This window comes from Lathyrus oleraceus, chromosome 1, assembly GCF_024323335.1.
Source record: "Lathyrus oleraceus cultivar Zhongwan6 chromosome 1, CAAS_Psat_ZW6_1.0, whole genome shotgun sequence".
NCBI classification, from domain to species: Eukaryota; Viridiplantae; Streptophyta; class Magnoliopsida; order Fabales; family Fabaceae; genus Lathyrus; species Lathyrus oleraceus.
Window position 1 is genome coordinate 39,312,999 of NC_066579.1, and position 14,810 is coordinate 39,327,808.

The window sequence follows — 14,810 nt, forward strand, 5'->3', positions numbered from 1 at the left end:
AAATCTTGTGAATTGGAAGAGTAAAAGATAAAGCGTAGTATTAAAATTTAGTGCTTAAGGAGAGTTCACGACAAAGGGTATGTGAATTAATATGGCTAAAATTAATCTTAGAAGATTTGAGGATAAAGTGTAATGAACCAATGAAACTTTAATGTGATAATAAATTTGCTATTAGCATAGTCTGTATTCCAATATAACATGATAGGACCAAACATATTAAAACTGAATATTTATTAAAGAAAAATTAGAGAGTAGTCTTAAATTAATTGCACTCCACATATGTCCTCTCAAAGCAACATTGTCGATCTTCTAACAAAAGGGTTTAACAACAATAACTTAAAGAATTGTTTTCAAATTGAAAATGATAGATAGACTTATACATTCATTAACTTGAAGGGAAGTGTTTTAAATAGTAATTTTATTATTGTTATTTTAGAATTATTTATTATTGTTATTTTAATATTATCAATAATTTATGTTTGGATATTTAGTAAGGCCGGAATACTCTGTTTAAAGAGATTAGTGTTTGTCTATTCATTACTATCAATAATATTATCAATAATATTCAGATTCAAACACAAGTTTATTAATATATTTTCAGTGCCTTCAGATTTAACAATCTATTTACCAATCCAGACAAATTTCATCTCAAATGTAAGATGAAATTTGAAAAGTTAACAGCACAAACGCAGCATTAAGAGAGAGAATTGATGATAAAATTGAGCTCGTGGAACCACACGGCACGATTAAACAAGATTTGAATATGCATTTAAGATGCATTCTTCAATACCCATTCCACTAAAGTTGATACACCAAATCCTGTTGCACAACGCTGCTTTTCATTCCAAACAGGACCAGCTAAATCAATATGCATCCATTGAACATTTTCGTCAACAAACTGCAAAACCACAATTGTTTTAGAAAATCGCAACGTAGCATTCCGGTAAGACTCATATAACGTATAACAGGGGAACATAAGCTTTCATTGAAAGTCAATGGAGTATAGCATATAGATATTATGATTACTACCTGCTTGCGAGAAAGTGACAATATAATGATTAACCATATACCTGCTTTAAGAAAAGAGCAGCAGTAATAGCACCACCTTGTCGACCACCAGTGTTCACCATATCAGCAACTCCAGATTTCATTGTTTCCCAGTAACTTTCTTCTATTGGCATCCTCCATAGTTTCTCCCCACTCACTTCAGAAGCATCAAAAACTTCCTTAGCCAGGTCATCGCTGGGTGTAAATGCACCTTTAAAAACATAGTTAGCATTAGTAATCAGCTCATAAATGAAACAATTCATTCTATGGGATCAGCAATTTAAAGACAAAGTACCAATAGTGGAAAACTAGCCATAATTGAGCACCAGTAGTGGAATATTACCTGCAATTGAGGGTCCTAGAGCAATTATACATGCCCCGGTTAATGTTGCCAAGTCAATTACCTGACAAACAGCAAATCAATCTGTTAAACCTATAAGTTGTGAGCATGTTCCAAAAATATACATAATGCGGCGCAAGCGTAGTGGAAGTCCACGGGTTTTTTACCAAGGAAAATAGTACATTTTTGTTAAGCAAGTCAATTAAGACTTTTGGAAATATAAGAAAGATGTAGAAGTAGAAGGGTGGGTGCACACCTTATCAACACCTTGGTTACAAGCATACACCAGAGCATCTGCTAGAGTAAGCCGACCTTCAGCATCTGTGTTGTTAACCTATACAAGAGGATTTGTTAACTTCATATTCTGAAAAAGCATGCAAGGCCAAGAACTATATTTCTTCCGTTATATGATTCCTAGCTGCCAAAAATTGAGTTCGTTGACTGTTTTGTATAACAAGTATTATACTTCTACCATTATATAGTTTTATGCAGACAAAACTTGTGTTTGTCGACTAACAGTGGTATCAAAATGTATTCATGTATTATTAGTGTGAAACATATGATTTAACATAGATATGCAACTATACACTTGGAATGATTCTGAAAGCTTGAAAACCTTTAAGTAAGCTTTAAAAAAACGGATTAACTGAAATATATTGAATCAAATAAAAAAATTTGAAATATCCCTCAGTCTTTTCAAATTAATATATCCTGGACATTGACAACAAAATTTGGATGACCAGTATGAAAAGATATGTGGGATATGCCTAGGTCATAACAAGCCATGCACAGTACATTACTTCTACGAGACGATGATAACTATCTAAGCACTCGAGGAACCCTCCCATAAAAGCTAGCTATCAAGGGGGAAGAACCAAGCCTCTAATTTAAAGACAAAGAACGTATGAATATAAATCATATAGCTAACTGCCTCTAATTTAAACCATCTGTTAAGTATAAATAATCTAAGAAAATAAAGTTTAAATTCAACACCTCCAACTTACTTTACACAATAGATGGATATGTAGGAGCAGGGATCCCTAGAAGTGAAGGATCACTCTATTGATATATTATAATTTTAGTCATTACTCATCACTTGTATTATTAGCCAAGCATAAATATACATGAAGTCACTCATTTTAATATACACTAAAGGCGCGCAAAAAAAAAGGATAAAGATGTGATCAAGACCAAAACAAAAAAACTCAGTTTGTTGTATGGGATTAATCACGCAGCAAGACTAAAATTTGAGAACGGGTTAAGTGTAGCTAAGAACAATTTTCTAACATCGATTCAAAAAAAAAAACTGAAGCATCTAAATAAGCATTCCAACAAAGAAGATATTGACACTAACGACAATGCCCTCTTTCACCATGAGAGTGATAATGGTAAAACCAAGTTGCACATCATCTAGGGCGAGAAAGCTCAATTGGTTCTACTATGAGTGATGATTCCGCTGTAAAATCTAAATATCTTTGAGGCCCTCTTTAAATTGGTATGAGCATTGACCATATCACCAGAGTCAGGGCAACAATTTTTTTATTGATTGATTTGTGTTAGGATCCTCTCTTTGAACAAGAAAGAATTCCGAGAATAGTGGTGTAAAAATAGATTCAAATGAATGAAGATAGCAAACAAATAAAATATTTCTTATTGGTATAGAGAGATTGAGTGACTCGCCAAACTTTTTAATGAAATTATGAGATCAAAGTAAATGTCGAATGAATGATAAAACAACACTTTAATTCCAATCTATAAGAACAAGGGTATAATTGTACAAGTTAAAGGGGGATTAAACTTATTAGTCATGCCATAAAGATAAAGGAAAGAGTGATTGAACGTATACTAAGAAAAGAAACTTAATGTAGTGACTGAAAAATCCATAATTTAAAAGAGATTTTTGTTATGGAAAGAACATATATCATGTGATATTGGGTCACATACTCGCCCGATCGCAATCAGACTTTTCAGGATTACTAGTAGTATTAGTGTGATGAAGATCAGTGCTTAAGCCTTTGTATCATCATATAAAACCATAACCATATCATAATGTCCTTATTCGTTTTAATTTTAACTCCCCACCTTCTTATCAACAAACCTTATCATAAATTATCTTATAAAATTTAAAAGGATCACTTGTAATGATTAAAACAAAATCAAAATCTGCAAAATAGGCAAAAACTTGTGCCAATGCCATAAACATAAACATACCCCCTCACCTCTATAGTTTTTCCATTTGAAGCTGTGAGAACGTCTCCAGGCCTCATACCTGTTCCACTTATCATATTCTCACAGGCTGCGACTATAAAATGAACCTGCACATGCAAAACATTATGATCTTGGATATAAATTGAAATTTCTACTTTTTGTAAAAAGAACAGAGAGAAGAATAAATAAGAACAGCCCTATCCATAAATAATTGGGGGAAAGAAGATGCACCAAAAAAACATAGGCATTCTACTATAACCAAATACACCAAAACCATCAGCATAAATTGATCACTACAACAAAATTTCAGTCTTCATATCACTACTTAAATCTTTAAAAGCATTCAAGAGAAACTGCTACAAGAAATCAAAAAACTGTATTCCAAAGGAAAGTAGCCACCCAATTTATATTTAACAGGGAAACTAAAAGATATTTAAAAATGAGTCAAAAAATATATCTCCTTACATAGGCTCTTAATATTTCTTTTAAAATTAGAAGGATAATTTTAATTGAAAATTGCACAAATCAATAAATTTAGCCAATGCATATCCGTTCAAATGACAGGGAGTCCTGTAATCAGGGGGGAAGTCGGGGGTTTGTGAATGGGAAGATTAGTCGAGGTCTAATGTAATTTTAGGAGATTGAGAGTCACGGACCAAAAACTAAAAATTATTTGAAAAGGAAAAAATATAAAGGGTGATTTAAATAATATACCTCCACTCCAAGAGGTTTGATTTGTCCAAGAGCTTTTGCTGCTCCAAGAACTGCAGCAGATCCACCCATATCAAATTTCATGAGCTCAATCATACAGCCAGGTCCGGTCTTTATGTTGTAGCCGCCACTAATACAATAACAATAAAAAAATATTAAAGAAAACTTACGCGTAGCATGTCAAAAAACCACAAGAGAGAGAAATTTCATTTACCCACCCTGTTCTATATTACAATAAAACTTCCTTCTCTAAACTACAATTCTCAGCACATTTCTTTTTGATGTATCGTGATATTGCTTAGAGCAGCCTACCCATAAAGTTGTCCATATATTGAAATTGAAAAACTCATCATATGACCTAACGTAACTATTACAATTTGAAAATACATAACATAAAATGTAAAGTGCAATTCAGATGGTAAGAAGCCTGAGCCTCCCAGCAGGTAAAGAGCATTTACTCAATGTGAAATTTGAACATCAAAGGACTGCTAGGATTAGAGAAAAATCAATTAAGTGATTATTTAAAAGAAGTGCAGTATAGAATTAAGCCACCGTGTACAGAGAATTGAATTGTGAATACGTACATAGTTAAATAGTAGATATATGGTACAATGAGCTAAACAGATTGAAATACAACTCTTAAATAGAAAGTACTATTCATAAATAGAATATCTACAAAAATAAGGCCCTCAAACCTGGGCTGTACGCGCAACTCTACAGTTGTGGCATCGCAGATTGAAGGTGCGGCTGTGCACCATAGTGGCCACTACCACATAAGAACACGATACAACCCATGGGAGGGACCCAAAAATACCCTTAAAATGGAATATTGCAGAAGGGGGAGAGTACTCTTTTGGGCATTTCACAGCCAATCAGGCTTAAGAGACACCCTAGTGCCTCCTCCAACCCAATCCGCTGTTTCCAGAAGCCGAATCTTCTCAGTATCTGGTGACGTATTACATCCTTCCTCTTCTTTTTTTCTGGTGACCCAGCCTCCTTTTGTTTCTCTTTTTTCCCTTCCTACTCTTGGTTTGCTATTATCCATCTCACTAGTTTATTTCTTTTACTTTTATTGGTATTTGAGAAACTATTAAAAAGATCTCGAGATTAACGAATTGGATAGAAATATGATTTTAAATAGATTATGGCGAAAGTTGATCCATGTAGCCGACCCCACTTAGTGAGATAAGGCTTGGTTGTTTTTTTTAATTGAATTTATTATGAGGTGCAGCACTATTTTGACCCTTATAGCAACCGCTACACTAAACCGCTCCCCGACTACATTTTTGTGATACACCAATATAGCAATAGTGGCCACTACACTAAACCGCTCCTCTACTACATTTTTGTGATACGCCAATATAGCATAGTTGTACCCGGCTTCTAAGTGCCTCCATCTGGGAAGAACAACTTTGCATCAAACTAGATGATGGTATCGAATTAATTATCATAAAAGTAAATGGTCTAGTAGATTAGCATTCTAATTGGTAATAAAATAGAATTATACTACTAGTTTCTAGAAATATATGGTGTACCATACTCTTCAATGGATGATACATGCAAAACCAGGCTAGTGTCAATCACGGTCACTACCCTAAGAAATGGCAAGTGTTTATTTGTGTGCAATCTCCTCAATGAAAAACATTTCTGACCTCGCATTGTTTCAAACAAAAAAGAAAGAGAAGCAAAAATGTACCAAGTATATTGTATCAGTGACCAACAAAGTTAATCAGTAACACGCAGGTATAAGCTCAAAATTTACACTATCCATAGCACATGAAAGAAATTTCACTTCATATTGACCAATCAATTTGAGTTAAAGCTGAAATAACAAAAGGCTTGGTTTTGGTTAGATTAATTACCTATCAAAAGTCAAACCTTTTCCAACTAACGCCAACTTGACATTGACAGGTCCGGTTGGAGGTTTATAATGCAAATGGATAAAATGAGGAGGATTTGCGGAGGCTGCAGCAACAGCCAGATAGGACCCCATTTTCAATTCCTTACACTGTTCAGCATCCAATATTTTGGCGGTAAAAACATCACTAAATGTTGAAGCAATCGTAGATGCTTCTTCTGCCAATACTCCTGAGGCAAACATTCATCAAGAACAAATTAAATATTAAAAATGAAGTATTTCACACATGCAGCAATAAGTTTGTTCAACTTCCTAGCCTATAACCGCAAGCCTTATGAACCCCATACACGCATGCGAAATTTCAATTCAACTTTTAAACGCCAGCAGTTACAACCCTTTGAATAGAAAAACGAGTTAAATCCTATGAAAATGCAGTTCTTGTCAAACCCGTGCTAGTTCAAATGAATTATCAAATCCAGCAAACTCTCAATTCTAAAGCAAATTTGTAGGCCTGAATTTGCACTTGGTTTTGGCTTCAAAGGGCATAGTTTTCACCAAATTTATTGAGTACTTGAAATCATTTTTCTAAGAATAATTTATAATTATAACACAATAATACAAGTGCGGAGTCTAGCAAGAAAACAAAACAGTGAAATAAGTAACAAACTTTTGTAAGATTACAATTGACCTAAAAACTCTGAATTTTGATAACTTTGCAAACAAGCAAGTGTTTGACAGTTCATTATGAACCTTGCAAGATTACAATTGACCTTAACATTAGAACTAAAAGTTAAAAACAATATCAGAAGTTTGATATGAACCTGGTGTGAGAACATTAGCTGGAGAATTTACAAGCTCCCTTCCAAGAAGGATTCCAGAAGAAACGTCTCCTGCATACTTAAGTTTCTTCTCCACTTCAGGCCCTGTTCCGAGACCAATAATGTCAACTGATTTAAGGGACGTTTTCTTCGACTCCGACTTGTACCTGGTATCCTCAAATGTTCCCAGAACAGTCCCTACCACAATTCATAAACATCTGAACCTTACACACAAACATACATCATATACATATATACAAGTAATTTGGCAATCATAGATAATTAGCTATTCATCATCGACGAGATTCAAGTCTTAGGGGTTGTTTGGATAAACAGCTCAATAAAGCACCTATCATGTAAAAGTACTTCTGTAAACCGCCAAATAAATTGGTGAGTAAATTCAAGAAGAACCGTCTCCTATTAACCGCCCAAGAGCGACTACAGAAGAAACGTCTCCTACTTATGTGAACTATTAGAGATACATGATTAGTTATTTATTACTGGTTAGTTAGTGCCTATAAATAGGTTTGGAGTAGTCAATTGTACCTAATTCTTTCATTTGTAATATGATCAATGCACAAGAGTTTAAGTCTTCTTTCTTCTTTCATGGATACCATGTTACATAACATGGTATTAAAGTCTGGTTTTCATTATTATGATCAGAAAATATAGCCATTAACAAACTAATCAATTTATAACAAACTCTAACTAACCAACTAATCTAACTATAGAATTCTGAAAATTACGTGTGTGTGTGTGTGTACTCAGATAACGCTATTTGTATTTATAATAGTGTTACAATAAATGCATTGAATGTTAATGAAGAAACACTAACTTAGGAAGTCGTGTATTCTAGGAATACTAACAATCTAGAATATCTAAAGGTTTACTTAATTCTAACACTCCTCAATCTAGAGCATATATGTCATATGCACCAAGTTTGTTAATTAATCATTTGAACCAACAAAATCAGTTATGATTTCTCCCGAAAGAATCCTATCTCTTAGAAAGTAACAATCAATCTCTATGAGCTTAGTTTTTTCATGAAAAATCGGGTTTGAGGTGATATGTAGTGCAACTTGGTTGTCACAAATTAGTTTCATTGCTTTGACGTCTCCTAATTTAAGTTGTTGGAGTAATTGTTTTAGCCATGTGAGTTCAACATGTTGTTGATGCCATAGCACGATATTTTGCTTCTACACTAGACCTTGCAACTAAGTTTTGTTTCTTGCTCCACCATGAGATCGAATTTACTCTAATGAAGATACAATACCCTAAAGTGGACCTTTTGTCTGCTAGTGAACCTGCCTAATTAGCATCTGAATATCCTATGACCGGGGTATTACCTTTGTTTTCATAAAGTAATCATTTACTCGGTGTACTTTTTATATACTTAAGAATGTGAATCAAAATGTTCCAATGGTCATACATGATGTATTTAGAAATTGTCTAACCGCGCTGACAACAAAAGTAATGTTTGGTCCGGTCACTGTGAGTTAATAAAGTTTGTCAACTAGACATTGATATCTACCAAAGTCCTTTGGTGGCTCCCCTGACCTGGTAATAGCTTGATCTCAGGATCCATGGGAGTGTCACTAGATCGGCGACCAAGCAAGTTGGTTTCTTCAAGTATATCAAAAGCATATTTTCGTTGAGAAATGTCAACACCAGTCTTGGATTGAGAAACTTCAATTCCCAAAAAATATTTTAGTGGTTTTAAATCTTTAGTTTGGAAGTGTAGATACAAATGTTGTTTCAACTGTTCGAGGTCAGCCTTATAATTATCAATGATGATGATGTCATCGACATAGACTAGCAGATAGAGGTAAGTGGTTGGTGAAGAATGTAATAAGAAGACAAAGTAATCAGCTTCACACATCTAGTCATGCCATGCTCTTGGATCACAATGTTAAACCTGTCAAACCAAGCATGGGGAGATTGTTTCAATCCATAAAGAGATCAAAGAAGCCAACAGACGAGGTGAGAAGCACCGCCACTAACAGAGAATCCTGGTGGTTGCGCCATGTACACCTCCTCTTGTAATTCACCATGTAGGAAGACATTTTTATGCCCAAATGATGGAGCGGCCATTGATAAATAACTGCTAAGGCACGAAAAAGGCAGACAGATGCAATCTTGGCGGCAAGAGAGAAGGTATCTCCAAAGTCAAGGCTAAAGATTTGTGTGTATCCTTTCGCTACAAAGAGAGCTTTTAGGCGGATAATCTTTCCATCAGACACAATTTTAACTGTATTAACTCATCAACAACCCATTGTAGTTTTTCCATCAGGTAAAGGAACCAAATCTCAAATACCATTGGAGTGCAAAGCTGCCATCTCATCGATCATAGCATGTCGACATCCAAGGTCAGACATAGCTCACTTGTAGTTTTGGAAAAAGATATAGAATCCAAGGAAACCACAAAAGCAGAGTAAGATGTAGATAATCGATGATAATTCAAATGACAAACATAAATAGGATTATGATTCCGAGATGACATGTCACCTTTACGCAGAGCAATGGGTAGTTCCAGTGTAGTATGTGAATGCTAAGAGTTCGACAGAGCACTGGGTGAGTCTTGATAAGCGGGTGGTGGACATGGCCTCCGATGATAGGTGTGGGGATAGAGTCAGGTGCAGGGACAAAGAGAGACTGGTGCAGTACAATTGGAATATTCTTTTTCTCAGTAACACCGTTTTATTGAGGAGTATGAGCACATGAGGTTTGATGAAGAATACTTTGTGAAGTCCAAAAATATTGAAAAGACGCATACAAATATTCACAAGTGTTCTCCCTTTGCAATATTTTAATGGGTACCAAATTGTGTGTTTCTTTCTGAACAAAAAGTTTGAAAGATCGAGAAAACACCTAAGCAGTTTTTCATCGAAAATATCCAAGTGCATCTAGAAAAGTGATCAATAAAAATAATAAAATATTGATAACCCAAACATGTAACAACATGGCTAAGACCCCAAATATCATAATGAACTAAAGCAAAAGGACTGTTGTGGTGGTCGGTGTTCGAATGTGGTGGTCGGTGTTCGAAAGTGGTGGCTGCAGCAGGGCGTGGGGAGTAATACAGCGGAATGAAAATGACTGGCATGCTCGCCAGATGATTTCAAGGAGCTGTGTCGCACGGGATAAGGGGTCAATTGGTTACAAGCATAGCTGAAAAGCATATAAAGCAGTGGTTGAACAAATGATACATTCAAGAAGTAAAATGCGGAGTAGTCCTAGGATAAACCACTAAGGATGAACCACTACTGACACCGTATAAAATTCTATAAAGTCTGTGTGTCTATAATCGGGTCACACTATTTGTATTTATAGTGGTGATAGTGTAAATATTTATTGTTAATGAAAGAAGCAGTAAGGCTTTGTTTGGATCGGTGGAACGGAGCGGAATGGAGTGGTGTGGATTTAATTCCATTCCATCACTTACCACCATATTTCTTCCCCTCCAATTTGGACGGAATGAACAACTTGTCTTATCCCATTATAAAAGTTCCAAACAATGGAATGGGACATTCGTTCCGCTCCGCTCCATTTCACTCAGTCTCACTCCGCTCCACTCTATTCCGCTTTGTTCATTTTATGATATCCAAACATAGCCTACCCTATCCTAAGAAATTTTATATTCTAGAAATAGTACCCATCTAAAATATCTTCAGGTTTACTAAGTTAATTCTAACGTTAACCAACTAACTTCTATATTTCATTAGCTCCCACAAACTCATAAGAAGAAAATACTTGATATGAGTTTGGAGTATAAAATTAAACTAATTAACTTATCACAAACTATAACTAACCCAACTAACTTCTATATTTATTATGAATAGATAAGTAAAAAAAAATTGAAAAAATACCGGTGACGATTGCAGAAGCGGTGTTAAGGGAAGGGAGTCCTTGAGAAGAAGCTAAAACGACCGCAACATGGGCCGCCTGAGCGGACTTAGCAGCTGCAGCAACAGCCTCACCAAGGCTTTTAAAGGCGGCCGGGCCAGAAGCAGAAGCTCCGAGGCCGAGCAAGGCGACTCTCTTGGATCCAATTCCAGCTGCAATTCGGAGAACCGTTGACTGTCCAACTTTTCCGGTGAAGTCCTCTTCGAATGAGGCATCAGCTAATAAACCGCCCAATTTGGAGTCCAGCGCGCTCAAAATTGGATTCTGGAATCTGGACTCGCCGTCCCTAGCTACGTCCTTCTCCGTCACGGCAACGGCTAATAGGTCCCCTTTCCATTCCGCAACGTCAGTGTCCTTCGCCGTAAACGAGAGCTTCATTTTCACAAACACAACTTAGGCATTAATAGTCATACAAAAACTAAGCGTAAACATTAGGTTGTGGGAGAGAGGGACCTTGGGGGTTTCCTTGATGGCGGGGTGAGTGAAGCCGAGAGTGGCGTGAGCCATGAGGCTGCGGAGAGGTACTGCAGTGGTGGAAAAAAGACGCGGTGGTGACGAAGCGGACCTTAGAGCGAGTGTTCTGATGAAGAGACGAGAGGAGCAGAAGGAGGAAGAAAAGACAAGTGAAGTAGTAGATGAGGCTGCTGCCAAGTACGCCATTTTTTGTTACGATACACGCTATCTTTCTTTTCTTTTTCTTCTAGAAAACTTATCCATCTTGAAAAAGAAAAAAAATGACATTGTTGAGAAAAAACATTTTGAATATTTTCTTATTAATATTGTGAAAATATTTGTGAAAGATGATATAAGTTAGTATTAAATTAGTTATGTAATATCACTAATAAAAAGATTGAAGAAAGTAGAATGTATCTATGTGTTTTCAAGGAATTACACTAATGTAATAATTAGTATTATTACTTTAATTTTGATAAATTATGCATATGTAATAATTGATCATATTAAGATAGATATTTTTAATTAATAATAATAATGTTTTTGTTTATTATAATCCTTCCATTTTGAAATATCGATTAAGATGTTCCATTGAAGTCTTGTCGAGAAGAAATTTATGAAATGTATGTTGTCTCGTTAAAAATCTTATTAAAAAAAATTTATTAGGATAAAAAAATCTTAATAAGGAACAAAGAATACAACATGATGTTCCCCTTCAACATAATATATTTAGTTCTTCTTTAAAGATCTCAAAGGTGATGCATTACAATATTTTATACATGTTTCTTGAAAAACTGATGTAGGAAGTGCCTTTCTGAAGAGATTTGTCATATTATCACTTGAACGAATATATTGAATATCAACCTCTTTGTTTCTTTCGAGTTCTTGTGTGAATGAGAATTTTTTTGGAGGGATATCCTTGATTCGGTCACTTTTGATGTAACCTTCTTTCATATGGATAACACATGCAGCATTGCCTTCATACAAAATTGTTGGATTATTATCAATTGGTAAATCAGATGCTCCTTGGATATGTCGAGTTACCGGTCGTAACCATCTACGCTCTTTTCTTGCTTCATTAAGGACAATTGCTTCAACATGATTTGAAGAAGTTACTCCAAGTGTTTGTTTTTGTGATCTCCTTGATATTGCAGTGTTACCATGTCTAAATATATATTCAATATGTGATTTAACATTATGTGGATCTGACAAATATCCTGCATGCATAACCAAACAAAACTTGTTTTGTATTGTTAAAATAAAACAAACCAATGTCAAATGTACCTCGGAGATATCGAAATATATGTTGTATTCCTTTCCAATGTCTTTTTAAAGGACATTAACTGAATTTTGCTAGTAAATTCACTACAAAAGCTATATCAAGTCTTGTATAGTTAGCAAGGCACGTGAGTACACTAATGGCACTGAGGCATGGTACTACAGAGCCAAGATCTTCTTCATTACCTTCCTTAGGTCTAAATGGATTTATTTTCAACATTAAATGTTCTACCCATCATTAGAGTACTCAATGGGTTTGTTTTGTTCATGTTAAACATTCTCAATTTGTAAACCTATGCAAAACCTGGTTTTCTCAAATATTCCATTTCAAAATCTTTCTTTAAGTAATCTCTTGCTTCCTTAATTTCTCTATTAGTTCCAATGATATTTAAATCATCAACATTGACAACAATTATTACCAAACTGGATATTGTTTTTCTTATAAAAATACAAGGGCAAATAGGATTATTTACATGGCCTTCTTTAAGCAAATATTCATTTAGTTTATTATACCACATGCGTCCGAATTGTTTTAACTCATACAATTATCTTTGCAACTTAATTGCATATATTTCTCTAGATTTTGATGTCTCTGGCATTTTAAATCCTTCTGGAGTTTTCATGCATGTATCAATATCAAGTGATCCATACAAATAAGCAGTAATAATATCCATAAGATACATAAAGATTGTTAAATACTGATAAACCAATTAAATAACGAAAAGTAATGGCATCCATAATAGGAGATAGAGGTGTACGTGAGTTAGGTTGGATCGGGTTTGGCCTAACTCGTTGTCTAATTCGTTCAAACTTCAATGGGTTTGGTTCGTCGTCCAACCCGCAATTGCATTGTCAAAACCGACCTGAACTGATCCGTTCATCAATGGATTGGGTTGGGTTCGCGGGTTGTGTTTCAAATAAAAATATATATTCTTTATGATTCTTTTTGTCGGTTTTAAAAAAATGTAAAACAACTCAATATAATCATACTCATTTATAACACTCAAATTCAATTAAACACATCATATAATGTCTAATAAAATTCATCAACATGACATAACACTTTATAATAGTATAAAATTCAACAAGACACGTTATTTTCATAAAATATATAAATTGGAAATAATACAAAAGAAACTAAGAAACAACATTTAATCTTATAATTATGTAAACTCATTGGTCTAGTAGTATTATTGGTGGATAATAAATTTTTTTGAAAAAATTATGGTTACTAGTGAGATATTAATTTTATATTTTTATTTAAAATAATAATAAAAATAATAAGAAATTATTAAAGTCACATCAATGGATCGGGTCAACGAGTCCGCGAGTTGCAAAACTAAAATCCGATACTTGAACCAAAACTATACGGGTTGTTGTGGATTGAGTTTGGTATACCCGTAAATAAATGAGTTCGGGTAATTTATGGGTTTGGTTGGTTTGGGTCAACGGGTTCGTGGTCGACCCACACCATGAACACCTTTAACAAGAGATATATGTTACCTAATGAAATCAGATACTTATTCTATACGAGTATGTTTGGTTCTAAAGAGAAGTTGTGAAATGAGAAATATGTGTGAGAGAGTAAGAGAAAAGAGAAATATGTAAGAAATTGAATAGATTTGAAGTATTATTTGTTGTAAAAGAAAGATAAAAGAGATAGAGAGAGAGAGAAGTGTTGATTAAGTATGAAAATACCAAAATATCATTGGTTTAAAAAGCATGTATTAAAAATTAAATTTCATTTTTTATTTATTAATGTTAATTTAAATAATTAATTAATTATTATTTAAAGTAAATAGATTATTTAATTATTTATTTTAATTTAATTCATTAGTTGTTAAGTTTCATAATACACTATTATATTTAATCACTCAATTTTTAATTATTTGAAAATATCTATATAATAAAACAAATATAGGGGAAAAAATGGTATTAACGAGAATATAATGTATTTTCTTGTTTCTTCTCGTTTGAGGAGAAGTAAAAAGTAGGTGGGACCTCCGTGTTTTACTCTCTCCTTGCCCGCTCCAAACAAGATAAATAAGTAATTTATTTTCTCTTTCTCTCTTTAGTCTCTCTCTCACATTAAACTCTCGCGTACCAACAAGTCCTACATGATTTTTCGATCTTCTCTATGTAACTCTTCTCTTTCATATTTAATAATAATAAGGGTTTTTTAATAAGTATTTAT

General features: G+C 34.2%; 1 protein-coding gene across 1 annotated transcript; it reads right to left on the reverse strand.

Moving 5' to 3' along the window:
- Positions 1–564: 564 nt before the first annotated feature.
- Positions 565–11,609, reverse strand: LOC127091077 (leucine aminopeptidase 1). The gene is made up of 10 exons (XM_051029644.1): positions 11,339–11,609; positions 10,849–11,257; positions 6,986–7,180; positions 6,169–6,394; positions 4,310–4,436; positions 3,607–3,702; positions 1,644–1,721; positions 1,391–1,451; positions 1,071–1,258; positions 565–898 (listed from the first exon to the last, which is right to left on the reverse strand). Exons 1-10 carry the CDS (start codon positions 11,543–11,545, stop codon positions 770–772), a joined length of 1,716 nt encoding a protein of 571 aa, XP_050885601.1. The 5' UTR covers positions 11,546–11,609; the 3' UTR covers positions 565–769.
- Positions 11,610–14,810: the final 3,201 nt, after the last annotated feature.